This window comes from Pelophylax lessonae (genome assembly GCF_965119305.1).
Source record: "Pelophylax lessonae genome assembly, chromosome: 3".
In the NCBI taxonomy this organism is placed as follows: domain Eukaryota; kingdom Metazoa; phylum Chordata; class Amphibia; order Anura; family Ranidae; genus Pelophylax; species Pelophylax lessonae.
In genome coordinates this window covers 426,937,453-426,963,941 of record NC_138770.1, presented here as the reverse complement: position 1 = coordinate 426,963,941, position 26,489 = coordinate 426,937,453, and the positions used below count along the sequence as shown (strand labels likewise).

Genomic DNA, 26,489 nt, shown 5'->3' with positions numbered 1-26,489 from the left:
TCGAATGATCAACTTTGGTACAACCAGCCTGCCGGATTCTCTTATGATTATCGCTAGCGATAGTCACTATCTTCTCCCGGGGGGAAAGGCTTCACCCGCCCCCCCCTGCCGTCGGGAGCAGACAATTGCTCAGCAGGAGGGATTCCCCTGTCAGCACTATCCGTGTTGATGGGGATTTGTGCAAATTTCTTCTCTGCAACCCATGGTTGCAGAAAAATAATTTGTACCGTGGATGGCCAGCCTTAACCCCCAGCTTTGGGTTACTTCCTGTATGTGCCATTGGCATCACTGGGCCTTCCCCCTGGGATTTTGGGAAAGCTGAATATTCCAAATCTTGGGAGAATGTGCTCTTCCACAGTATTGTAGCACATTCTTTCTGGATTGGGAATCTTTGCGCCCCCTGCCTTCCAGGAGAAGGTCTAGGAATGTTAATAAAAAACCCTCAGTATTGGAACCCACAGTGTTGGCCAGAAGTTTGGGTTTAAGGCAAATTTTTTTTTATTTTTAACTAGCGTTTTTTATTCATAATAAATGGGCTGCTTTAACACACTGCACATGAATGCATGCTAATGCACTGCAATGGTTTGCTTAAGTGCAAATCATTCCAAAGATTAAAATAAATAAGCAGTGGTTGCAGACCTTAAAACAATCAATTATTGCTATAAAATAAGTGCAGTCGTCCTCTTGAGTGGCGGCAACAACAAATCTTTTTTTTTCTATATACATCTAGAGAGAGCAACACTTCTAGCATTCTGCTCAAAACAGTAGGTTAAGGGAAAAAAAAGAAAAACAGCTGCTTAATACTGACACATCACATTGCTGTGTTTTTCATTCCTTTACATGAGGGAAATCGCTAAAAACGGCTGTATTTGATTGTTTAAAAATGGCACTGTGGGAATAGCTGATATTTTTATGTAGTTCCCATGCAGTTCTGTCACATGAGAATTATAACTGTTTTGGAGTCAGTGGGTGTTTACTTTTTATTGAACTGTGAAATGAAACCCCTTCGTGTTTTCAAGCTGGCATGTGTTGTTTTTTCAGAGGGAGAACTGGAAGAAGAATGGCTCAAGGAAGCTGGGCTGTCCATTCTGTTTGGCGAGGGTTCCGCTGATTCTCAGGAGAGCGTGGTGTTCTTATCCACTTTAACCAGGACTCAGTCTGCAGCTGTCCAAAAACGAATTGATACTGTCAGACAGACGTTAAGGAAAAAAAACAAGCATCATCAGATTCCTGATGTCAGGGATGTGTTCAAGCAGCCGGCAGTCTCAACAGACAAAGTATGTGCAAGCTGCTGTACTTAACTGCTTGTGGCTAGATGGTCCTCTTGACATTACTATATCACAGTGCTAAAGCTGCTTGTACTTCAGAAAACTCTTTAAAATGTATGCTGAAAATTGAAATAAATATCAGCAGGTCACCCAAACTGTTATGCTTACAATTAAAGTAAAGTGGAAATTCACTATTCCTTTAATTTTGGATAAAGTAGCAAAGGGTAGAACCTCTAACTGTGTTTTACTGCTGTCTTTATGCTTGCTGGAGAGCTTTGCCCTTATTTTCTGGCCTTATTTCGACACCGGAAAAGAAAGGAGTTTCTCCAAAATGAGCACAGACGGCAATAAAAGCCTAACAGTGGTTCCAATAATTTCATATTGGACTAAAACCTGTTCCTTTTGCTCTTGGTACAGCCCTGGCCAAAAGTTTTGAGAATTACACAAATATTAATCTTCACAAAGTTTGCTGCTTCAGCATTTTAGAACGTTTTGTCAGATGTTACTATGACATACTGAAGTATAATTACAAAAATTACATAAGTGTCCAAGGATTTTATTGACAATTGCATTAAGTTTATTCAAAGAGTCACTATTTGCAGTGTTGACCCTTCTTTTTCAATACCTCTGCAGTTTGAACCGGCATGCTGTCAATTAACTTATGGGCCACATTCTGACTGATGGCAACCCATTCATGCATAATCAATGCTTGGAGTTTGTCAGAATTTGTGGGGGTTTTTTTGTTCACCCGCCTCTTGAGAATTGACCACAAGTTCTCAATGGGATTAAGGTTTGGGGAGTTTCCTGGCCATGGACCCAAAATTAGGATGTTTTGTTCCACAAGCCACTTAGTTATCACTCTTCCCTTATGGCAAGGTGCTCCATCATGCTGGAAAGGGCAGTGTTCGTCCCCAAACTTTTCTTTGATGGTTGGGAGAGGTTGCTCTCAGAGGTTGTTTTTGTACCATTCTTTATTCATGGCTGTGTTCTTAGGCAAAATTGTGATTGAGCCCATTCCCTTTGCTGAGAAGCAACCCAAAACATGAATGGTCTCAGGATGCTTTACTGTTGGCATGACACTGGACTGATAGTAGCGCTCACCTTTTCTTCTCTGTATACGTTTTTTTTTTTCCAGATTCCCCAAACAATCAGTAAGGGGATTCAATCCCTGTACCTTTTGCAGAGAAAAGGTCTCTCTGCTGGTTCCCTTCTAGACACCAGGCCATCCTCCAAAAGTCTTGGCCTCGCTGTGCATGCAGATGCACTCACACCTGCCTACTGCTATACCTGAGCAAGCTCTGCACTGGTTGTGCCCCAATCCTGCAGCTGACTCAACTGTAGGAGACGGTCCTGGCACTTGCTGGACTCCCTGAAGCCTTCTTCACAACAATTGAACCTCTTTTCTTGAAGTTCTTGATGATCCGATAAATGGTTGATTTAGGTGCAATCTTAGTAGCAGCAATACCCTTGACTGTGAATCCCTTTTTGTGCAAAGCAATGATGACTGTTTCCTTGCAGCTAACCGTGGTTAACTGAGGAAGAACAATTTCAAGCACCACCTTCCTTTTAAAGCTTCCAGTCTGTTATTCTGACTGATTTAGCATTACAGAGTGATTTCCAGCCTTGTCCTCTTCAACACTGATACCTGTGTTCATGAGAGAATCACTGACATCATGCCAGCTGATCCTTTTGTGGCAGGACATAAATGCAGTGGAAATGTTTTGTTTTTGAGATTAAGTTCATTGTCATGGCAAAGAGGGACTTTGTAATTAACTGCAATTCATCCAATCACTTTTCATTCCATTTTGAAGTATATGCAATTTGCCATCATAAAAAACGAGGCAGCAGACTTTGTGCAAGATCATATTTGTGTCATTCTCAAAAATGTTGGCCCCGGGTGTATCCTAAATGTTTATATTTCATTCACTTTACAGTAACCACACAAGAAGAGAGGGGAAGTCTCCCCAGTAGAAACCTACCCTAAAATGAAAACTGCGCAGAGATTTTAGCACTAAAACCAAAACGGAGCTAACTTCTACTTTAATTTTTTATTTCAAATACAGTATTTGACACTTAGTAGTGTTGATTTTAGTAACGCATCACCACATTCACTAAGCTCCTGGGAAAATGAGGGAAGCTGCACTTACAAAGTGTACAGTCTATTTGCCTTTAGTAAATCAAGCACTATATTTGTCAGCATAAGAGATAATCAAAACAATGAATCGATGCAGGCAGATTGGGACTTATGTTTCATCAATTTTTAATACTGACTGTGCATTGCAACTAACCACATTACAGCTGTGTTTATAATACGAATGAAAATATAATTGATCAGTGGGCAAAACTTCCACTTTTCCTTTTCTCCAGTCACCATGGACCTTCTATTTAAAGGACATCCTTGAACGTGAGTATGTACTGTATCCAGATACCATTTCATGTGAAAGGCAACTCAACTCTTCCACCAATATGGCAAACATATCCTTGTGAATGCGCTAATAAAGAAAACTCAACTCACTTCCACCAATGTGGCAAACCTATCCATGTGAATGCGCTAATAAAGACAACTCAGCTCACTTCCACCAATGTGGCAAACATATCCATGTGAATGCGCTAATAATGACAACTCAACTCACTTCCACCAATGTGGCAAACATATCCATGTGAATGCGCTAATAATGACAACTCAACTCACTTCCACCAATGTGGCAAACATATTCATGTGAATGCGCTAATATTTACCTTATTGTTGTTGTTGAAAGGCATTCATCCTAAAGCAAATGTTGTTGACAAAATAATGATTTCCCCATTTCATTAAAGCAAATATTAATGATATTGCATGATCATCTGTGTCACAGTTGTTAAAATTTTTCACCCATTTTGAAGTTATAGTAAAATGTTTGGTGGCTTGTAGTTCCTATGTTCATTATAAATGATAATACACGCTACTAGGTATTAAAAGGGAATAATGCACTTATTAAAATGAGTGCAGTTAGTTACATTAGTGGCAGCATGCATATTCCCTCCAGCAGAGCTCTTTTATATTACATCCTTGATGGTAGGTGTGACGAGACCCTTCCTCGCTTGCTTCCGCTCTCCCGACACTCCTCTGCTCCTAGTGAGTCAGCTTGCAGATTGCAATGTCTGATGGTTCGGTCAACCAAGGCTCTGGGATCCGAACTACAGCTATGTGCCGTTCGGAATCCATTAGAACAAACACCAGGCAGGCTGTATGTAAGTTCAAACAGGAAGACGATTTATTGGAAGTACACAACACACTTATATACAGAATTTGGAACATCCTGCCCCCAACAACCACTTTCCCATTGGTCAATTGCAAAGTACATGCCGTTCTCCTTCAGGTCCTCCTTAGCCATGCAAATGAGGACTTGAAAATGAGTCAGCAGGGATTGGTCCTATAGATTGATTAGAAGGACTGTTATGTGTAATGAGACAGAAACCCCCAGGGGACAATCAATGTACACAATAGCCAGACACAGAACAATGGTTCCATAACGAGCCCCCAGTACACATTACTCTGAGTGTCAATACATCCCTTAGCAGACAACAGGTGAGTTCATTAGCACACCCGACAATAGGTGAATGGAAAGCCACCTCCGACAAAAGCAACATTGTGAGACAGTCAGTATCCTCATTGAACTTCCTGGAATGACCATATTAGGAGTTGTACTTCTGGTCCGAGACCTCATACTGTACAGGGAATAAAATCTTCATATTACAAGGGAGACATTATTCCTGAATATGACTGTCCCATTTGTAGTAGTCCAAACCATATTCTCAGTGTTCACCACCCTCCTGGTCACCTGCATCCATAACATATGCAGGGTGACTTAAACATAAGAGAGCCCCTAAAGGAATTTGGGGTCCACAACCCCCATGCCCAAAGTGACTCCCGTCACAGTAGGCTCTAAAGGAGATGGTCCCAAATATTTTGATGTGTGATCTAATGGTGCTGCAAAGAATCTGGATACTTGACCAGAGACACAGGTGAGTACTTCCAAGTGTAGCATTTTGCTTCACCACTGATGGATCATTTACATTATACCACTGCTCAGGAGAGTTTAAAGCAAAAAAGGCATAAGTAGAGTTTACTTAAGGTGAAAACCATATCTCTAAATGATTGTTAGAACATGTAGTAGATATAAAAAAAAAAAAATAAAGCTAACGCTTCATGCAAATCTAACACATAAGCCTCTCTATTGGTCCTTTTAAGTGATGGATTCCCTAACTGACCAACAGGAGGCTGGAGGAATTAAGGAACTTTCCAGGAAAATTAGAGCTTTGTATACAATTTCACTTGTCTACATGTCTACATCTACATATCACTTCAACATAAAATCTTTTATGGGCAGTTACAATTACTGTGAAATTTTTCATAATTTTAGTTTCTCCTATTTGTGTCTTAGCAAGTCTCTTGTTTGTTTACCCCACTGCAAATAGATATTCTGATATGCTTTTCCCTTACTCTGTGTCATTGAACTAAATCACATTAGAAGAAATATGACTGATATTGTTATTATGTTTACATTTTAGGATGAAGGTTTAAATGAGCTTCAGTCTGCCAAAACAAGTGAAGTAGCACAAGAAGAACCTCAAGAAAAATCAGAAGGTATGTTGAATATTGCATTATGTTTTCCAGTCAATCCCACAAAAGGCATATTTGTGATTTAACATCCTAACAAAAATTATCTTTGCCAAATTGTGCAAGTTAATAATAAGCGTGTTTATAGAAGCCTCCTTTTTTTTTAAATCTAGATTGTTAAAAAACCCATTAAAGAGTAAGGGTCCTTTCACACGGAGTGGACCGAAAAATAGGGTTCTCTTCCGTTCCAAAAAAAGGAACTGATAGGAAAGGACGCAAATTGGATGTCAGCGGATGGTCATCCGCTGACATCCGCAATCCCATTGACATGCATTATGTCCGTTTTTCATCCGCAAAAAAATGGGATGAAAAACGGACATACGGAACGCCCGTGTGAAAGGACCCTAACTGCACGTTTGTTGACAAAAAGCATTCCCCTCTGGATAATCTATGAACATTGCAAGAATTTTTAACAAACTTTGTTGCAGATTTCTACCTGAAGAAATCCCTGTGTGTTTGTCTGTGTCCAAGTGGAAAGTGTATCTAATGGGAGTGGTTTCATAATTATCGATCAGCTGCTGTACCTGCAAGGCTTGAATGAGGAAAATTTAAGTGTGCGCACCCCTTTAGATGTGATTTCCTACTGGGAGTATCTCACCAAAAATGACATTTGTGTTGCAGTGAATGCTGGAAATCTGACTTGTATCTTAGTGCAGACTTCTGGGAAAAACAGTGAGCCAATCACACAAGCAGGCAATTATGTTTCTGGGGATGTTCTGCGGAGTTACTCTTTAAAGGAAATCAATCATGAAAGAAACATTAAGGCTGCCATTACCACCTAGAGTTAGTTACATGGCTATCATGCTGACCCACCAACTCTGATTATTTAAGTCCCTGTTCCAGAACAAGTATTCACATGTGAACTTCTAGCTTTTATGTTGATTTTCATTATTTGTATCTTTCTAGGAAAGTCTGTTCAAACTGAAGACTATATGGTCCTATTTGCAAAACTTGGGAAGTAGAAATGTAGAAGAGATAATCAGATGGGATCTGTGTCTGTAGTCTTTGGGCACAATTTTCTTGTCAGTGAATGGGGGGCATGAAGAGGAGTTTTAGCTGAGGCTTTTGTTTACTAATCAGTCTGCTATCCTTCCTTGCATATATAAGCAGAAAACAGTAACCCCACTCTATATCAGTCCACTTTACATCCCTAGGTCATAGTTTGGTTGCTGATCTGGCTAGTTTCCAATACGCTCCATAGTGAGAAAGGATTACACACCAGACAAAAGATCACGATCTTCCTTTTTAGGCATTTGGATTCATTAGATGCATAACGCATGTTAAAGCTTTTGACCATATATTTTATGCCAGTTCAATAAAAAAGACAGTTAGCATTTACTGTGTGTGCCTTCCCTCTTTACTGTGACCTTCCTTAGCTATAGTTTTTAGTTATGGCTAAAGATTGACGGAATGTGGTTATGAGCTCAAACTGCAAAACCAGAAGTGTAACTACACTTAACAATTCCCATAGCCAACCCTGATCTCCCCACAGTGAAACAGCGTTAGAGGTCGTAAAAAATGAGGCGTGCCAACTGCCCTGTTAGAGGAAACCTATTTGAAATCCTAGATTTAGGGTATTGGACTTTAGAAGTCTCTAAATCACTTAACTATGACAAATTCACAGTTTAAGAAATACTCCCACTAGAATTTTCAGCAAGAGAGGTCATCATTGGCAGCCTACATATTTCTTTCGGAATATTTGCTGTGTGGCGAGACACTGCCCTTTGGTCAAGAAAGAGACTGCCCTGAAACATCTGCTTTAAAATTAAAAAAAACTGCCCTAGAGGAAAAGACAGAGACACTATCCTGGGGTGCCTACCATATGAAGATGAATTACCCAGGAAAGTGTGCCACACAGAGGAAGAAGTGATATCACAGTTCTGATGAACCTGTTCCCATGAACAACAGAATGCTTTCCTGCACAGCATGTGGCATTACTTGGACACCAATATTGTCCTTCCACTGTATTGCCATTTGGCAGAAGTTTTCACAGGTGTCCAGGGTTTGTAACAATAGCCGGTGGGATGTATGTATGTAATTTTGTACAAAATGCATGTCAAACTAAAATTTTTATGATATGTCATATTATCTAGGTAGTTTACCAGCTCAAGATTCAAAAGGACAATCAAGCCCAACTGAAGATGTCCCTCTTCCTGAGACTGATATCAATCTGGAAATTTCATTTGCTGAGCAGGCTTCTAATGTCAAAGAGCTTTCTGCTTTCAGAAATGAGAAGGAAGATGACACCTTGTTACCAGTAAGTTGACCTGTACCATGGTGCTGCAACCTCTTTTTTTTCCAGTAATATTGTGACCTTTTATCTATTTTGTGGATCCCCACAAGCATGTGGTATACCTAGACCCAACTACATTTGGATACAGGATCTTCCATGTATAGAATCTGGATTCTATACTTGATTGCTATTTGCCCATATCTGTTCACTGTGGTTACCTTGCACACAAACTTTCGTTCTAGGGCGTTCATTCCACATATACAAAATGTAATCTCAATGTCTAGGTTATTGGTACATCGTTGTGTAAAAATAAAGTAGTTGGCCATCTTTTATTATAATATAGCAAGTTCTTGCTTAGTAGTATTGGGCAATAAATAAACGGGTTTGTTTTTAGTTGCTATAACCATTTTTAGTTACATTCCCGTTATACTTTAAAATGTAAATGATAATAACTAACTTTTGCACATGTTTTTACTTACCTGAATGACATTTAGCATACTCTTATCTCTTCTACTAAACATAAAAATGTATTATTGTATCCAGTGTTCTAATTATCACGAAGGTATAATTTATAATTTAAGGGACAGTGCTGTTTTTGAGAGCTTCTCCTTTCCCTTTTTAATTTAGTAACCAACATCATCCCTTTTTGTTTTTTAACCACTTCCATACCGAGTCATGTAAAATGACGTCGGCAAAGTGGTTGTCTAGATCCGGGCCGCCGTCATATGACGTCGGCCCGTTCTAGCTGCTACTGCGCGCCCCCGGCGCGATCAGGGATGAGGCTCGTCCCTCGGACATAGCCCATCACTGATCAAGGTAAACAGCCAATAGAAATTGGCTGTTTACCACGTGATCGGCTGTGTCAATCACAGCCGATCACATGAGCGGCTCCAGCACGAGCCGCTCGTTCTCTCTGCAATGCGCGCCCCCGGGGGCGCGCAGAGCAGCGATCGGGGACGAGGCTCGTCCCTCGGACAGAGTCGATCCCCGATCTAGGTAAAGAGCCAATGAAATTGGCTCTTTACCACGTGACCGGCTGTGTCCAATCACAGCCGGTCACAAATGTCAACAGAGAACACGGTAACTAGCTGTCACCGTGTTCTCCTCCTCACACACTGATCCTGTGTGAGGAGGAGATTGTGGTAACAGCTAGTTACCAACTACAGTGCACCCCAAACACACTGATTGCCCCCCCCCCAATAAAGAGCACCTGTCACTAGCCCATCAAAGTACCCGAGTACCTGTCATCAGGTACTCAGATGACAGGTACTCGGGTACTCTGATGGGCTGGTGACAGGTATTCGGGTACTCTGATGACAGGTACTCAGGTACTCTGATGACGGATACTCTGATGACAGGTACTCGGGTACTCTGACGGGTACTCGGGTACTCTGATGACGGGTACTCGGGTACTCTGATGACGGGTACTCGGGTACTCTGATGACGGGTACTCGGGTACTCTGATGACAGGTACTCGGGTACTCTGATGACAGGTACTCGGGTACTCTGATGACGGGTACTCTGATGACGGGTACTCGGGTACTCTGATGACAGGTACTCGGGTACTCTGATGACAGGTACTCGGGTACTCTGATGACGGGTACTCGGGTACTCTGATGACGGGTACTCGGGTACTCTGACAGGTACTCGGGTACTCTGATGACAGGTACTCGGGTACTCTGATGACAGGTACTCGGGTACTTTGAGTACCTGTCAACGGAGTACCCGTCATCAGAGTACCTGAGTACCTGTCACCTACCCATCAGAGTACCCGAGTACCTTCCACCTGCTCATCAGAGTACCTGACGCCTGAAGTACCCGAGTACTTGCCGCCTGCTCATCAGTACCCATCACTACTCATCAGTACTCATCAGTACCTATCACGTATCAGTACTGATCATCAGTACCCATTAGTACAGTATCACCTATCACCTATCAGTCAGTGAGTACTACTCATCAGTACCTATCACCTGCCTGTCACCTGCCCATCAGAGTACCCGAGTACCTGTCACCTGCCTATCGGAGTACCCGAGTACCTGCCACCTGCTCATCAGTACCAGAGTACCTGTCACCTGCCCAACAAAGTACCCGAGTACCTGTCGCCCTTCATACAGCCACCATGTCCAAGTCCAAAAAGGTTTATATACGTCGTCCGTTTAAACCTAAATACCGGTGTTATGGCAGCAGATAGCTGCCATAACCCTGGTATTTTTTTAAACGGTGGACGGTTGGCTTTCCGATAAGGGTGGTCCCAGCGGCGCATTCGCCGTGGGATCACCCTTCCGGGATGGCGGAAGAGGCGCCCCCCCCCCCTCCCGACGCGTTCCGGTCCTTTTCCCCGCTTACCGGACCCGCCGGCAGCGGGGAAAACGATCCGGTCCCGAATCCTCACAGACAGGATGTCGAGTGAGGGCAAGCTTGCCCTCACTTGACTCTATGGTCTTGGAGGACCGGAGCTACGGAAAATGTTGTTGCCTAGCAACCGGTTTAAAGGTCCTTTTTTTTTTTTTTTTTCATTTTATATTATAATTATTTATTTATTTTTTTTTTTCTATCTTTTAGTGTACTTGTGAGATCTGAGGACTTTTTGACCCCAGATCTCACAAAAAAGAGGTCCTGTCGTGCCTATTTCTATTACAAGGAATATTTACATTTCTTTTAATAGAAATAAAAATGATCAATTTTTTTTTTTTTTTTAAACGGTGTAAAAATAAAAAATAATAAATAAAATAAATAGTAAAAAAAAAAAAAAAAAAATTAAAGCGCCCTGTCCCCGTTAGCTCGCGCGCAAAAGCGAATGCATACAGAAACCCCGCCCACATATGTAAACGGTGTTCAAACCACACATGTGAGGTATCGCCGCGATCGTTAGAGCAAGGGGAATAATTTGAGCCCTAGACCTCCTCTGTAACTCAAAGATGGCAACCTGTAGAAATTTTTAAATTGTCGCCTATGGGGATTTTTAAGTACCAAAGTTTGTCACCATTCCGTGAGCGTGCGCAATTTTGAAACATGACATGTTGGGTATCTATTTACTCGGCGTAACATTATCTTTCACATTATGGAAAAAAATTGGGCTAACTTTACTGGTTTCTTATTTTTTAATTAAAAAAAGTGAATTTTTTCCAAAAAAATTGCGTTTGGAAGACCGCTACGCAAATACGGTGTGATAAAAAATATTGCAATAATCTCCATTTTATTCTCTAGGGTCTCTGCTAAAAAAAAATATATAATGTTTGGGGGTTCTAAGCAGTTTTCTAGCAAAACAACTGATTTTAGCTTGTAAACACCAAATGTCAAAAATAGGCCTAGGCAAGTGGCTAGGATGCATGATGATGCTCCTTGGATGTTAGGCCCCTCTATATGGCTAGGCTGTGAAAAAGTCTCACACATGCGGTATTGCCATACTCAGGAGGAGTGGCAGAATGTATTTTGGGGTGTCATTTTTGCTGTGTACATGCTATGTGTTAGGAATATCCTATAAATTGACAACTTTGTGTAAAAAAAAAAAGTTTTCATTTTTTTCCCACATTTTCCAAAAACCTGTGGAAAAAAATGATATGTTCAAACGACCCATAATGCCTCATAGAATATACGTTGGAGTGTTTGCTTTCCAAAATGGGGTCATTTTGTGGACTTTTCCATTGTATTGGTGCTCTAGGGCCTTGAAAAGTGTGATAGGTAGTAAGAAAGTTTTATGTGTATTTATTCTCCTAGAACGCCTGAATGTGCTTCTTGGACGTGGAGTCTCTTTTTGTGGCCAGGCTGTGTAAAAGTCTCACACATGTGGTATCGCCATACTCGGAAGGAGTAGCAGAATGTATTTTTGGGTGTAATTTTTGCTGTGTACATGCTATGTGTTAGAAATAGCTTATAAATTGACAACTTTGTGGGAAAAAAAAGAAAAAAAAAATTTTTCTTCATTTTCCCAAGAATTGTGGGAAAAAATTACAACTTCAAAAAACTCACCATGCCTCTTACTAAATACCTTGGACTGTCTACTTTACAAAAAGGGGTCATTTGGTCGGTATTTGTACTGTCCTGACATTTCAGGGCCTCAAGAAAGGAGATAGGCAGTCAGTACATCTGGTGTGATCAATTTTCAGTAATTGGTACCATAGCTTCTAGACTCAATAACTTTCACACAGACTAAATAATATACACTAATTTGGGTTAATTTTACCAGAGACATGTAGCAGTATACATTTTGGCCCAAATGTATGAAGAAAAATTTATTTTTTGCAAAATTTCATAATTGAAACTAAAAAAAAGTGTTTTTTTTTTCAAAATTTTTGCTCTTTTTTTGCATATATCACGAAAAAAAAAAAAACCCAGTTGTGATCAAATACCACCAAAAGAAAGCTCTATTTGTGTGAAAAAAAATGATAAAAATTTTGTTTGGTTATAGTGTAGCATGACTGAGCAATTGTCATTCAAAGTGTGAGAGTGCTGAAAGCTGAAAATTGGTCTGGGCAGGAAGGGTGTCTAACTGCTCTGTATGGAAGCGGTTAAACACATTTTTTATTTGGTCTTCAATTTTTACCAATAATCTAGACACATCTCCACATGTCACAATATATAACATAAACAATATGTGTGATCATGTCCTACATTATGATATTATATTATTATATTATGAAACCGATCAGTTCTGTTTGGACTATGGGAAAATATACAGTTGAACATAAAGCATACAAACATGAATTATCTTTTAGACATGAGCGATAAAATACTCCACTTTTATTTTGTTGGTGGTAATGAGGCCCTCATACAAAAGAGAAAAAAAAAGCCGATGGGGGCGAATAAACCAAGGATATATTTCAGGTCTGATAGTCCATGCAGTAATATCTATTTTGTTGTGTTCACAATTTTCATACCCTCCTATTTTCAGTTTGTGTCCACATCTATTTTTTTTTAATTTTTAAATTTAGGTGAGAAGCATGTACAGCATTAAGATTAATTAGGTTCCTTTTTACCTATTCGTTATGTACCTACTGTTAAACCAACCATTATTTTTTTTGGGTACAGTAACTTTTGATTTGTGTTTCTCTGTACTGAAGTTTCACCTTACCAGTGACCATTTTATGCAAAGGTTATTATAGCAGTCACTTCAATAAAACACTTTTTGTTCTTTAGCATTTTTGTTCCTTCTATTGACTAATATATAAAGTTATTGTTATGTATGGTGGTTTATTTATAATTTGGACCTACCAGAGTTGATTTACCAAAGGCAAATGCAAAAAAAAGTGCACTTTGCAGTCAGCAGAACTTCCCCTCATTTACTTAGCTCTGGAGGAACTGCACTTGCAAATTAGATAGTCTATTTGCCTTTAAGTGGTTGTAAATCTTAGTCATGGAATCTGAGCAAAGCACATATAACTGTAGTGTTTACATATCTCTAGTCAAAGCTCTAAATGTCGTTTCTCTCTGGTGCTTTGTTCCTCTGTTATTAGCATGAGTCACTTCTGAGAAGTTTGCAGACACATGAGATACATTTGTGTTGGGAGGGAGCTTAGCAGACAGCTTGTCTATTCAGAACACAGTTCTTCTGCTGTGTGTGTGTTGAGGGGGGGGGGGGGGTTGTTCCTCCAGTCAGCTCTCTCACACTGTAACTGCAGTCTCTCTGACCCCTCCTCTGTGCTCCCGACAGATGAAGAATTTTTTTAACACAATCTACCCTTTTGAAGGGGTGTAGACATAAGAAGACTGCAGATAAACAAGTAAAACCTATGTAGGAGGAGTTGATTCATCTCTGTATATCATCTCTGAGGCTGTTCACTTCACTGGGTATACAGTATATGAGGGTTTACAACCACTTTTAGTAAATTAACCCCACAGTGTTCATGTGTATGCAGCACATGGACACTGTTAATAACAATTGTTGTAATATTTGCTAGTGCATCTTTATGTATGCCTCTGTTAAAAATATAATGTTGTCAATATTATGCATTCTGTTTCTGAATTTTCATTTTTTCTGCTTCTTTATTTGCTTTAAAATGAGCTAATTAGCTCATGTCCTCATTCCAATCATTTAAGGAATTGTAAATCTTAGGAGTGCCAGGCAAACATGAAACTTTCTTCAGCTAATGCTGATAAAAACGCAATGCATCTTTAATATTATCACAACTTCTACTCGCCTTAAAGGGGTTTTAAGCTTCATTTAAAAAAAATATAAAAATAACAAACATGCCTATACTTTGCACAGAGCAGCCCCGATCCTCTTCTTCTGGGGTCCCCTGCCCTTCATCTTCATCGAGTGCCCTTAATGAAAGCCCCTGTCCATAGGGGAACCCATGCATGCTCACTCCCGAGTCCCACTGCTGCGTCCAATGACACAGACAGCGGAACTCTGCCCCATGCCCCACTCCTGTGTCACCAGATTTGATTGAAAGCAGCTGGAGCCAATAGACAAAAGTTGGAGCTGCTGTGATCATGCACATTGCTAGATCAGTTGGGCTCAGGTAAGGAAAAAGGGAGAGGGGGAAGTTTGGGGGGGGGGGGCAGCTGCTGCAGAGAAGGTGCATTAAGGTGAAAAACCTTAAGGCTTTAAAACGACTTCAAAACAATTTGTAAAGGTACTTTTTCAATAACAAACATGTCTCTACTTACTTTCTCTTTTTTAATCCCCCGCCAGCGCTCCTGACCCCTCCCCTCTGTCTGTCCAGTGCCCCATTGGGAAGCAGCTTCCCATTGGGGCACTTGTGTGTGTGCTCGCTCTCGAGCCTCTCTGCTGCATCCATTGACACAGACAGCGGGACTTTGTCCTGCTCCCTTGTCACTGGCTTTGATTGACAGCATTGGGAGCCAATGGCTTCTGGTGCCCCAGCAAAGCCAGTGAGACCAGGAAGTGAGGGGAGAGAAGAGCTGTAGATGTGCACCGCACTAGATTAAGGGCTCAGGTAAGTAAAAATGGAGTGAAGGGGGATGCTGATGCCTAAACATGTTTTACCTTAATGCAAAAAATGCCTTAAGGTAAAAAAAAAATGTTTAGGCTTTAGAACCACTTTACCAGGAGGGACTGCTAGAATTTTTTTTTTAACTAACTGGGTTAAACTAGGTGAGAGTTTGTTGGGTCAAAAAACCCAGACAGTACAAAGCCTATGCTAGGGGTCTCCTTATCCAATGGGCTGCTAGAGAAAAAAAAAAAGAAAAACAAATAAAATAAACAAAATATTAACAGATATTGCCAATATAGAAGAACTACATGAAAAAAATCCCTTTGATTCCAATTTAGATCTCCAGCCTAATAACTTAAGATCTGAATTACAATCTGTTCTTATAACAGACCATGACAAATGTCTAAAAAAATTTAACCTAAACTACTACTCCCAAGGTAACAAAGCCAGTAAACTATTGGCGTCACAACTATGCCAACGGCAAAATAAAAATAAAATCCACAAATGAACCCATCACGCTTCTGGAAAGGTAGTAGTGAACCCTTAAGAAATATTATGAGTCACTATACAATTTAAAGGAAGATAATAGTACTCCTCAACCCACTATGAATAATATAATAGCATTTTTAAATGAGGTAAACTTACCAAAAATCGACCCAATGGACCTAGATTAATTTAATAAACCAATAACAAAAGAGAAAACCCTGAAGGTCATTAAAGAATTACCGAAAAATAAATTCCCAGGTAATGATGGTTTATCAGGAGAATACTATAAAGCCTTCACCGATATTTTAGCTCCCTACGTAACTAATATGTTCAACCAAACAGCAAATTCTAAAACTTTTCCCAAAGAACAACTAAACTAAAAGCTATAATAATCACATTACCAAAATCAGGCAAAGACCCCTCTTCCCCTTTAAATTACAGACCTATTTCGTTACTAAACTCTGATCTTAAACATATGCCAAAATATTAGCTAATAGATTAATAACTATAACTCCCTATTTAATAGGTCCTGACCAATTAGGCTTCATTAGGGGAGACAGGCACCGGATGGCACCAGGAGGATGCTGAACTTAATTAATCAAATACATATAGACAGAAGGCCCTCTCTTCTTTTGGCACTGGACGCCAAAAAGCGTTTGATAGAATGCACTGGGAATATATTTTCAAAACCCTAACTAAATTTGGTTTTAAAGGCTTTATTCATTCGGCTATCATGGCACCATACACTCAACCCACTGCAAAGGTTTTTACATCAGGCAAAATCTCCAGAAGTTTTACCTTAACAAATGGAACTAGACAAGGATGCCCGCTGTCCCAGCTAATTTTTTCATTAGCAATAGAACCACTCGCAGAGCATATACGAGCTACCTCGGATATCAAAGTGATAAAAATTGGGAAATATGGGTTTGTTCGCAGACTATATAATACTTACTTTAACCAACCCTAATTCTTCATTACCAGAAGTTCAAACACTATTAGAATGATTTGGAAAAGTGTCATACTATAAAATTAATCAAAACAAATGTTATGTACTCCCTATGAATCTCACTTCAGAACTCTCCAATAATTTAGCTATAGAATATAGTTATAAGTGGGATGAACCCTCGATAATGTATCTAGGGATCCAACTCGCCTATCCACTATCTAAAATATGAGTCCAACTTCCCCACTCTTTTAGATCAATAAACAAAGAGCTGCAAGATATACAAAAATCTCAACTTTCATGGGTTGGGAAAATAGCTGCAAAAATTCTATACTACTTTCGTACCCTACCTATCCTAATCCCTGCTAGATTGTTCATGAAACTAAACATGAAACTTAACAAATTTATTTGGAACAGTAAGAAACCCAGAGTGGCATTCTCAATACTAACCACCACTAAATCTTCAGGTGGAATGGGCCTACCAGACATTAAAAACTATTACTATGCATCTTTATTGGATCAGATGAAATTCTGGTTCTCTTCACCTGAAGACAAATTATGGTTAAACATTGAAAAGGTGGCCACCAAAGGATATGATCTAGTTGCGTTAGCAATTGCGAGCTTTATTCTTCCAAAAATTAATAATCCTAATCTCCTTGGTATCAGAGCTACATTAATAGCATGGAAACATATCCTCTTTAGAACTAAAGGTCTGGCACCTAGGACAAAAATATCAATCCCTACAGGTTCACTAAATTATTGTAGAATTGGATTCTCGGTGAATGAATGGATTAAACAGGGCTACCATCTATATAAAAATCTACCTCCAATGTATATGAATACTATACTGAATAAGAGTGGCAAGTACACCCATTTAAAAAACTTTGATCCTAATAAATATATTGAAATCCCCTCTACAATTTGGCAATTCTTTACTAACAATAACTACCAAAAAAGGAAAGGAATTTCCCTTTTCTACGATCTTTTAACTTCCCAATCAAAAGAAAATAAAAATTCTCATAATTAAATGGGAAAAGGATTTTGCTCAAACATTCTCTTGGGATCAGTGGCAGAAATCCTTTATCTAGTAAATGTTCTTCGTGTGTTGAACACTGGGATAACTCACAAAAAATATTAAATAGATGGTACCTGACTCCATATGTTTGGGGACACTTGATGTAAAGGGGGACAGTGGTGGGGACACCTGATGTAAAGGGGCACTCTGAAGGGGACACCTGATGTAAAGGGGCACTCTGATGGGGACATCTGATTTAAAGGGGGACACCTGATGTAAAGGGGGACAGTGGTGGGGACACTTGATGTAAAGGGAGACAGTGGTGGGTACACCTGATGTAAAGGGGCACTCTGAAGCTGACACCTGAAGTAAAGGGGCACTCTGATGGGGACATCTGATGTAAAGGGGGACACTGATGGGGGACACCTGATGTAAAGAGAGACAGTGGTGGGGACACCTGATGTAAAGAGGGACAGTGGTGAGGACACCTGATGTAAAGAGGGACAGTGGTGGGGACACCTGACGTAAAGGGGGACAGTGGTGGGGGACATCTCATGTAAAGGGGGACACTGATGGGGGACATCTGATGTAAAGGGGAACAGTGGTGGGGACACCTGATGTAAAGGGGGATGCTGATGGGGACGTGTTGTAATGTAGGGTACTCTGATTGCGATACCTGCTGTAAAGGAGACTCTGATTGAAACGCCTGATATAAGGGGTGGCAGTGGTGGGGACACCTGATGTAAAGGGGCACTCTGAAGGGGACACCGGATGTAAAGGGGCACTCTGATGGGGACATCTGATTTAAAGGGGGACACCTGATGTAAAGGGGGACAGTGGTGGGGACACCTGATGTAAAGGGGCACTCTGAAGCTGACACCTGATGTAAAGGGGCACTCTGAAGCTGACACCTGATGTAAAGGGGCACTCTGATGGGGACATCTGATGTAAAGGGGGACACTGATGGGGGACACCTGATGTAAAGAGGGACAGTGGTGGGGACACCTGATGTAAAGAGGGACAGTGGTGGGGACACCTGATGTAAAGAGGGACAGTGGTGGGTACACCTGATGTAAAGAGGGACGGTGGTGAGGACACCTGACGTAAAGGGGGACAGTGGTGGGGGACATCTGATGTAAAGGGGGACAGTGGTGGGGACACCTGATGTAAAGGGGGATGCTGATGGGGACGTGTTGTAATGTAGGGTACTCTGATTGGGATACCTGCTGTAAAGGAGACTCTGATTGAAACACCTGATATAAGGGGTGGCAGTCTTGTACCTCCAGTCGCAATGTACTGCCAGGTTGTCTCCAGTGATAATGATGATGGAGGGGATAATGATGAGGCCACTGATGCGACTTGGGTGCAGAATAGAGCAGAGTAGGAAAATGAGAGTGAGGCACAACCCCAAAGAGGCAGCCATCATGAAAGAGTAGGGCAAATTGTGGAGCTGTTATCTCCCATCCCACTTCGAACAGCTCAGCTGTCTGGGCCTGTTTTAGCACATGTGCAGACGATCCCACTGTTGCAATTTGCAAACTTTGCCCCAAACACATCAAGCATGGCAAAAACACCAGCCATTTGGGTACCACATGCTTGACAAGGCATTTAACCTCCCACCACCTATTGGCAAGAGCACCTGAAAGCCACACAAAAGGCATGCAATTCTGCTCCTCCTCACTCCTCACCTTTCCTGCTCCTCACCTGCCTCTGCTGAATTGTCCTCTTAATCACAAGTACCCCCTAAGCTTTCAAGGGGCTATTCAATGAGTCAGGCTAAAGGGTGCCATGCAGGGTTTTAGCTGATCTGTCTAGGCCACACCGGAGCAGAGATTCTTGCTGCTCTGCAGGGGCAGGCCCAGAGGTGGTTCATGCCACACCAGCTGGAGCCAGGAATAGTGGTGTGTGGTAATGGCACAAACCTCCTGTCTGCCCTTAGGGGAAAATTGGTGGTGCAGCGTTTCTTAAATAGGTACCCAGAATTGCAAGATCTGCTAAAGAAGGCCAGAAGAGTCTGTAGCCATTTCAGGTGGTCATACACAGCCAGTGCTCGGTTGGCTGAAATTCAGCGGGAATTCTGCCTGCCCATAAACCGCCTGATTTGTGATATGCCCACCAGGTGGACCATCGAAGGATGGTGAGCCATGACAATACATGCATCAGTGACACAATCCCTGTTATGTTCCTGCTGAAGCAGACTCTGCGTGGCTTTATGGACAGGGTACTCGAGGCTGAGCAGCGGGAGGATGAGGAGAACTTCAAGGCCAGCTTTATGCAGACACCATTCTTGCCATGCCATGCCATGCCACGCCACGCCACAGAACACACAAGAGGAGAGAGAGAGGGCGGAGGATTCTGGCAGTTTTGGAGGCATCAAAGCAGAGTAAGACCTATGTCAACCCTTTTAACAGATGGTTTTCCTTCCCCAGAACCCTGGGGAGTAGTACGTGGCTGGGAGGAGGCAGTTCCAGATACTGAAATCCTCAGTGATCCAGAGGAGTCTACTTCTCATGCCTCCACAAACTTGTGGTGCCTGGGCTCCCTCATTCTTCAAAGCTTGCGAAAGGACCCGAAAACACGTTGCATCAAGGAGAAGGATCACTATTGGTTGGCAACCCTCCTTGACCATCGCTGCAAGAAAAAAAAAAGTCTTTGAACTCATCCCATCCCCACAAAGGGAGCAGTAGAAGAAATCTCTGGAGGACACCTTTGGAGAGGAGCTGTCGGCTTCCACATCCCATCGGCAGCAGCTGCATTATATTGTGGAAGATTATCTAGGGGCATAAACAGACATGGAGAGCTTTCCAGTTGACGATCCGCTGGGTTACTGGGTCATGTGAATAGACCACTGGCCAGAACTTGCCCAATATACAATTTCCTGCTGGGCTTCCCCGCATCCAGTGTTTTTTCTGAACAGGCATTCAGTGCTGCCAGAGGTTTTGTGACTGATAAGAGAGCACGTCTGTCCAGACTCCGTGGACTGGCTTACATTTATCAAAATTAATCCATCCTGGATTAGCAGGCCCCTGATGCCGATGTTGCTGATTAAGGACTGTCTAGGCCAGTGAGGGCGAACCTTGGCACCCCAGATGTTTTGGAACTACATTTCCCATGATGCTCAACTACACTGCAGAGTGCATGAACATCATGAGAAAAGTAGTTCCAAAATATCTGGGGTGCCAAGGTTCGCCATCACTTTGGTGGATGTTGATATCATCTGGAAGAAATTTTTTGATGTAGGTTTAACGGGCACAAGTACCACCCAAGGACCAATTTTTCTGCACCTGTTTCACATATTTCAGTTTTTGACAGCAAGGCCAATTCTTGGTTTCATCAAGAGTACCTCTGTAGGGTTATGGTGTGAAGGCATCACCAAGATCCAAAGCCTAATTTTTCTGCACCTGTTACTTCTATTCGAAGCCTCTGAAAGAGACACCAGAATTTATCCAAAACATTTCTAATCTTTTTCCGAGTGCACAAAATTGTGGCCTCACCATACAGTCTGGCTCTCCATGCAATTGTTTATAAAAAAAAAGAAAGCTTGAATGAAAAATTAAATTTTTTTTTTTTGGCTTTATTGTCATTATTGCTGCAGCAGGTTCTATACACGGTACAGATGTGCCACATTACAGGCATACTAAGGGGGACCCCCCTGGCACTATATTTTAAAGGAATTTTTCATTTTTATTGTTTTATCATTTGTATGGTTTCACTTTAAGCATCAGTAAATTACTGCTCATTTAGAAATTATGTTTTTTACAAACTTTTTTTTTTTTTTTTTATTGATACATGTCCCCCAGGGCAGTACCTGGACCCCCATGACCATTGTGTTTCTAATTACTTGCATATAAGCCTTCAAAAAGGGCACTTTTGACTTTTCCAGTTTGGGTCCCATAGACATCAGTGGGGTTCGTTATTTGGTACCGAACGTTTGCGATGTTCGAAAGTCCTGCCGCAAACCAAACGGGGTCGTTCAGCCCATCTCTATTCATGACATAGAACAGCATTTATGATTTGGGAATCTTCCCTATTAGACTAATCCGCTTTCTTATTTTTTCGTGAAAGCATTGGCCACATATAATGGCTAATCTAACTGCCATTAGCACTGCTGTGGAAAAAAATTAAAATTTCCTGTTTATTTTTTTAGAACTTCAGACTTCCACAAGACAAAACTGGAATCACGAAGATTGGTGACTTAGCCCCACAGGATATGAAAAAGGTGACTTCTCTAGCTCTAATTGAACTAACTGCACTGTATGATGTCCTGAATACGGAACTTAAACTTCAACGAGCTGCCAAAGTAAAAGTGAAAGGTTAGTGTTACTAAAAATCAATTGACAGTGGATCTGCTCATAAGATCTAAAATTGGAACTTGGTATTTGTTATTTAATCACTTGACCTCTGGAAGATTTACCCCCCCCCAAGACCAAGCTATTTTTTGCAATACAGCACTGCGCTACTTTAACTGATAATTGCGCAGTCATACAACACTGTACTCAATAGAATTTGTAATTTTTTCCCCAGAAATAGAGCTTTTTTTGGTATTTGATCACCACTGCGTTTATTTTTTGTACTATAAACAAAAAAAGACAGACTATTAAAAAAAGAAAAAAAAAAAAAAAAAATATATATATATATATATATATATATATATATATATATATATATATATATATATATATATATATATATATATATATATATATGTGTATGTATGTGTATATATATATATATATATGGTTTACTTCATGCTATAAAATATATCCAATAAAGAAGTTAAAAAAATCTGATTTCTTCATACATATAGGACAATATGTATTCTACAGGTTTTTGGTGAAAAAATATCCCAATGAGCGTGTATTGATTGGTTTACACGAACGTTATAGCATCTACAAACTATGGTATACATTTATAGAATTTTTTTTTTTTTTTTATACTAGTAATGGCAGTGATCCGTGACTTATAGCAGGACTGCAATATTGCGGCAAACAATTGGACACTTTGCGGGAAAGGGTGACACTAGAACAGTAATCAGTGCTAAAACTGTGCACTGTCACTGTACTAATAACACTGGCTGGGAAGGGGTAAACATCTAGGGCAATCAAAGGGTTAACTGTGTGCCTAGCCAGAGTTTTTGTGTATGGTGTTAGGTGCTTTTACTAGGGAAAGAGATGGATTTTATTCCCTACTTTGCAGGAACACAAAATCCATCCACTCCCCCCTGTCAGAACGGAGATCTGCCTTGTTTACATAGGCAGATCTCCGTTCTGTGTGTTTTACTGATGATTGGCGGCTGCCAGTGGACATCCAGTGCCCCACACCCATGATCCTGCACAGGAGAGCTGCCCTGTGGCAATGAATCTGCTATGGGGGCGGTCCAAAAGCAGTTAATAAACTAATCGTATTGTATATGTATTTACACATACTGTATATATTTTGAATTATGCATTATAATTTTATTATGCTTTGCCTTATGTAGAGACTGGAGTTTTTCGGGTACCTCTTTCTGTTTTATTGGAACAAGATCAGAGGAAAGTACCAGGCACAAAGGTCCCGCTCATCCTTCAAAGTGTAGGTCTTTTTTTGCTTTTTAAAGAAATGTTCAGATACTAGCTTTACTCCCCCCCCCCCCCCCATACCATATTATTTAATGGGGGGGCTTGATTCCTCTACTGGGTCTCCAGTTCCTCAGATTCCAATAGGTAGATGTTCCCACATCCTTGCATAGCAGTAACTGTCTAAACTTAAAACCCTCGCTGACCTCTTTTTCTGAAAATGTTATTTGCTTGGCTGCTATACTAGACCTTTTACTTTTCTACTTTCTGAATTTCTGATACAGAACAAGTATATGCAGTTGGTAGGCTTAAAAGTCAGATTACTAGCACCTTCAGAAGCACCAATGGTAGCCCCATAATTTTCTCATGACCGGTTTACATTAACTTTAAAGCTGAACTCAGTTGCCACCTCCTAAAGGTGAATCTTCTTCAGCTAGGTGGGTGAGGGTGAAGCTCTTCAAGTCCTTGTATACAAAAATGGGGAGCTAGAATTGACTTTTCTGTGATATTTTACAGTAATTCTTCTTACACGATGTATATATACAGTATATAAAGACAGTCGTTTACTATATTTACAATGTCAGTCATGCCAAACTTAATATGCACTTTATTAAAAAAAACTAACTTTGGCAATTTGATATAACTTATGGAGGTCTGTTTATAATAATAATAAGAAGAAAATATTCCCACAACTTTCACCCTAGGATTCAGATTTTTTCTGCTGAAAACCCTTAGGTATACTGTGGAACCCCTTTTCCTGCAATAATAATCCAAATTTTTGCTTCATTTTAGCTGATTAGCCTCATAGAAAAGGGTGGACTGGACACAGAAGGTGTTCTGAGAATACCTGGAGCTTCTTCAAGGGTTAAGGTAATATAGATCACTTTGCATTTTTACTGATATTTTAGCACATTATACAAGGTCTGACACAAAAAAAATGAAATTTGTTCTTCTACTAATTTTTATTTAACAAATTAAGAAAATCAACAATAATCACCTTTTAGAGCCGGTTCACACTAGCGCGACTTGTCAGCCTGACAAGTCGCGCTCCCTCGCGGTCCATTGACCGCTACAGGACCCGTTCTAATAGGAGCAAAACAAGTCGCTCCGACTTAGAAAAAGGGTCCTGTACTACTTCGGGGCGACCTCGGAGCGACTTGCATAGACTTCCATTATGTGAAGTCCCTGCAAGTCGCTCCGAAGTCGTGGTGCATGGCAATACACAAGTCGCCCCCGAAGTCGTGCAGAGTCGTGTCGCCTTAGTGTGAACCGACTCTTAAAGATTTCCTTTGTGAGTTGACACACAGCTGCATACAATGCTGCCAACAATCAAAGCAATTCCGTAGATCATTTTCTGAACGACTGTTAAGGATCTCTGGCGTTTTTGCTTTCACATCTTCTACCGACAAAAAAACTGGGTTCTTTTGAGTACCAACTTGATATTTGGGAACTTTTTTTTTTTCCATTTTCCCCCTTTTTTTTTTTTTTTCCATTTTCCCATTTTGCTATTTGGGAAGAGGTAGAAACGGTTTCTGGTTTTTGTGTATGTAAATATCTACATTTCATCACAAGTAATTGTCCACCAAATTCAACAAATCTGGTTAATGCCAAAAGGTGAAAACCCGATTCTTTGCAACGGTCTTTTATTTCATCTGACGCCATTTTTTTGAACCGTTTTTGAACAAACCTTTTTCATGTTCAATTATTCCGTTAGAATGCATCAAAGCACTTTCTCTGTCCAAGTGAAGTTTTTCAGCTACTGCTCAAATACCCAACCTACTTTATTTTCGAATCACATCTCTGACTTTGTGTTGTCATTAATAACTGCTGTGCCTGGCCAGCCAGAGCGATCCTCACCTTTCAAGCTTTTTTTGCCTTCCCAAAATCTTGTACCATTAAAAAATGTGTGCACCATACATGGACTCTTCACCATAAGCCTCAGTCAATAATTAAATAGTTTCTGTCACAGATTTCTTCAGTTTCACATAAAACTTGATGTAAACTAGCTGTTCTCTTGCACTACGCGCAAGGATAAGGAAAACGTGTCCACTCCTACCGAGTGCAGTGATTGAGGTGAGCCTTGTCTCACTGTGACAGGTTAGAATATGTTCTATAACCATATCTTTGTCTCCCCCCCTCCCACACTCTTGGTTCTGAGCTATAGGGTTCATCCTGCTTTTTTTTTGTTTGGGACCTCGTATATCAATGTAATTTAATTTTGTACAGCGAGAAAGGAAAAATGGTCAATCGGCTAAAGGTATATAATAACTACAATTCCACATAGAAGTTTTATGCTGCTGTTTTTTTTTTTTTTTTTTCCATGCCAGCATTTTGTGTAACAATATATAGAGTATTAATGGCTTACTAGCAACACAAAGACCATGAAGTCTGGCCAAGCAAGTCATTCCTACATGACAGGGGTTGCTAAGTGTTACAGTGACCGTTAATTAAAGTACCCTTATTTGTATTAATATTAGGTTTCCCCTTTTCCTCTATTTTCAACCTGCAGCTTATTTATAATTACATGCATTATCTGAAGAGTCAGTGTTCTAAAGCAAGTAAATGCAATAAAATGTTTATTTTTGTATTTAAAGCTCAACTTCATGCAGATAAAATGCCACAAATTAATTAATTAATTATTAATTATTTATTATTAACCACTTAAGAATTAAGCCTATTTCTGACACATGTTGTTTACATGTTAAAATAAGTATTTTTAGCTAGAAAATGACTTGGAACCCCCAAACATTCTATAATTTTTTTTTGCAAAGACTCTGAAGAATAAAATAGCGGTCGTTGCAATATTTATCAAAAATTAATGGTTACCAGTTTATTACAGCGTAGTTCTTTTTTTTTAGAATTATTGCTTGCACTCTGGCGATCGTGGTGATACCTCACATGTTTGGTTTAAACACCTTTATTTGCAGGCGTGACTTACATATGTGTTTTCTTCCGTGCACGAGCTCACTGCGACGGGGGCGCTTTAAAACTTTTTTTTTTTTTCCTATTTATTTTATTTAATTTTCTTTCTTTTTTTTTTTTAGCACTGTTTTTAACAAAAAAAAAATCTGATCACTTTATTGTTATCACAAGGAATGTAAACATCCCTTTTGACAGTAATAGGCAGTGACAGGTATTCTTTATAGATGGATCGGGGGTCCCCCGACCCCCCTCCACTGCACTTCAAAGAATTCAAAATGCCGAAATCTGCATTTTTGAATCCTGACCGGTTTTTAAATTTGGTGCTATTCGCCACAGAGTAAACCGGAAGTGGCATCATGACGCTGCTTCCGGGTTAATACATCGGAGACCCGATCAAAGCCGAATCTGGCGGACGTGCCAGCTGGTTGCTCGGGTCTCCTGGAGGAACGGTAGACCAGGGCAGAGCCGCGGAGGGAGGGAAGTCCCCTCCTGCTCGCTGGGATAACGGCCG

General features: G+C 40.6%; 1 protein-coding gene across 2 annotated transcripts in view; it reads left to right on the top strand.

The window, feature by feature from the left end:
* The window catches only part of ARHGAP18 (Rho GTPase activating protein 18), a 216,496-nt gene that overhangs the window by 163,561 nt on the left and 26,446 nt on the right, over positions 1-26,489 (top strand). For both annotated transcript variants that reach the window (XM_082249091.1, XM_082249092.1), the window contains exons 3-8: positions 1,042-1,277; positions 5,820-5,895; positions 8,022-8,185; positions 21,649-21,814; positions 22,981-23,072; positions 23,849-23,926. In XM_082249091.1, the coding sequence (XP_082105217.1) occupies positions 1,042-1,277; positions 5,820-5,895; positions 8,022-8,185; positions 21,649-21,814; positions 22,981-23,072; positions 23,849-23,926 (812 nt within the window). The remainder of the gene's footprint in view (positions 1-1,041; positions 1,278-5,819; positions 5,896-8,021; positions 8,186-21,648; positions 21,815-22,980; positions 23,073-23,848; positions 23,927-26,489) is intronic.